Source organism: Megalops cyprinoides, chromosome 24 (genome assembly GCF_013368585.1).
Source record: "Megalops cyprinoides isolate fMegCyp1 chromosome 24, fMegCyp1.pri, whole genome shotgun sequence".
Taxonomy (NCBI): Eukaryota; Metazoa; Chordata; class Actinopteri; order Elopiformes; family Megalopidae; genus Megalops; species Megalops cyprinoides.
In genome coordinates, this window is record NC_050606.1 from 190001 (window position 1) to 192500 (window position 2500).

Genomic DNA, 2500 nt, shown 5'->3' on the forward strand with positions numbered 1-2500 from the left:
GTGTGTAACAGTACTGATGCTCTCTCTCTCAGTGTGTGTAACAGTACTGATGCTCTCTCTCTCTGTGTAGCAGTACTGATGCTCTCTCTCTCAGTGTGTGTAACAGTACTGATGCTCTCTCTCTCTCTGTAACAGTACTGATGCTCTCTCTCTCTGTGTAGCAGTACTGATGCTCTCTCTCTCTGTGTAACAGTACTGATGCTCTCTCTCTCTGTGTAGCAGTACTGATGCTCTCTCTCTCTCTGTGTAACAGTACTGATGCTCTCTCTCTCAGTGTGTGTAACAGTACTGATGCTCTCTCTCTCTGTGTAGCAGTACTGATGCTCTCTCTCTCTCTGTAACAGTACTGATGCTCTCTCTCTCTGTGTAGCAGTACTGATGCTCTCTCTCTCTGTGTAACAGTACTGATGCTCTCTCTCTCTGTGTAACAGTACTGATGCTCTCTCTCTCAGTGTGTGTAACAGTACTGATGCTCTCTCTCTCAGTGTGTGTAACAGTACTGATGCTCTCTCTCTCAGTGTGTGTAACAGTACTAATGCTCTCTCTCTGTAACAGTACTGATGCTCTCTCTCTCTGTGTAGCAGTACTGATGCTCTCTCTCTCAGTGTGTGTAACAGTACTGATGCTCTCTCTCTCTGTGTAGCAGTACTGATGCTCTCTCTCTCAGTGTGTGTAACAGTACTGATGCTCTCTCTCTCTCTGTAGCAGTACTGATGCTCTCTCTCTCTGTGTAGCAGTACTGATGCTCTCTCTCTCTCAGTGTGTGTAACAGTACTGATGCTCTCTCTCTCTGTAGCAGTACTGATGCTCTCTCTCTCTGTGTAGCAGTACAGATGCTCTCTCTCTCAGTGTGTGTAGCAGTACTGATGCTCTCTCTCTCTCTGTAACAGTACTGATGCTCTCTCTCTCTGTGTAGCAGTACTGATGCTGTCCCCTCTCTCTCTCTGTAGCAGTACTGATGCTCTCTTTCAATGTGTGTAACAGTATTGATGCTCTCTCTCTCTCAGTGTAGCAGTACTGATGCTCTCTCTCTCAGTGTGTGTAACAGTACTGATGCTCTCTCTCTCTGTGTAGCAGTACTGATGCTCTCTCTCTCAGTGTGTGTAACAGTACTGATGCTCTCTCTCTCTGTGTAGCAGTACTGATGCTCTCTCTCTCTGTGTAGCAGTACTGATGCTGTCCCCTCTCTCTCTCTGTAGCAGTACTGATGCTCTCTTTCAATGTGTGTAACAGTATTGATGCTCTCTCTCTCTCAGTGTAGCAGTACTGATGCTCTCTCTCTCAGTGTGTGTAACAGTACTGATGCTCTCTCTCTCAGTGTGTGTAACAGTACTGATGCTCTCTCTCTCTGTGTAACAGTACTGATGCTCTCTCCCTCTGTGTAGCAGTACTGATGCTCTCTCTCTCTGTGTAGCAGTACTGATGCTCTCTCTCTCTCTGTAACAGTACTGATGCTCTCTCTCTCAGTGTGTGTAACAGTACTGATGCTCTCTCTCTCTGTGTAGCAGTACTGATGCTGTCCCCTCTCTCTGTAACAGTGTGGACAGCGAGGTTCTCGCAGGAGCCGGCAGACCAGTCTGTGGTGCTGGGGGAGAGAGTTGTGCTCTCCTGTGTGGTGTTTAACTATTCGGGCATCGTGCAGTGGACCAAGGATGGGCTGGCCCTGGGCATCGGAGAGGATCTGCACGGTGAGACAGCGGCCGTCCCATCAATGTACCCGGCAAATGCCCCTCACATGCAGTGTGTCTGTCTGTGTGTGTGTGTGTGTGTCTGAGTGCGTGTTTCTGTGTGTGTCTGTGTGTGTGTGTGTGTCTGAGCGCGTGTTTCTGTGTGTGTCTCTGTGTGTCTGAGCGCATGTTTCTGTGTGTCTCTGTGTGTCTGAGCGCGTGTTTCTGTGTGTCTCTGTGTGTGTCTCTGTGTGTCTGAGCGCGTGTTTCTGTGTGTGTCTGAGCGTGTGTTTCTGTGTGTCTGTGTGTGTCCTTTTTTGAGTGTTTGTCCATGAATCTGTTAGCATGTTGTTCATGTGCATGTGTGTGTGTGAGATACATTGTTCACCTTTTTCTCTTCTGTAGTGAAAAAGAATCACTTAGTTACTGTCCTTTTATTCCTCGTTTCTCTCTCCCTCCATTGATACCCCCTTCTCTCTCTCTCTTCCTCCACTGATACCCCCCTCTCTCTCTCTCTCCCTTCATTGATACCCCCTTCCCTCTCTCCCTCCCTCCATCGATACCCCCTTTCTTTGTCTGTCTCCATTAACTCAAAATAATATTGGCCTCACTCAGGAACACACACACACACGCACACACACACACACACACACAAACACAGTGGAATTTGTGCTGAAACGTTTAACCTCTGTCTGATCAGGAAGATACGCTGAGGATTTCAGAAGGCATAGATGATGTAATCTGTACCAATACTTTTGTCCCCTTCAGAATCCAATTCGATGATGTCATCAGCTGAGAGTGTATGCTGATAGAATCACAGTGCAGCGCATGCC

The 2500-nt window shown here is 47.6% G+C and overlaps 1 protein-coding gene across 2 annotated transcripts in view; it reads left to right on the plus strand.

Annotated features, from left to right (window-relative positions):
- kirrel1b (kirre like nephrin family adhesion molecule 1b) overlaps positions 1-2500 on the plus strand; it is a 44151-nt gene that overhangs the window by 30306 nt on the left and 11345 nt on the right. For both annotated transcript variants that reach the window (XM_036518998.1, XM_036518999.1), the window contains exon 2: positions 1539-1688. In XM_036518998.1, the coding sequence (XP_036374891.1) occupies positions 1539-1688 (150 nt within the window). The remainder of the gene's footprint in view (positions 1-1538; positions 1689-2500) is intronic.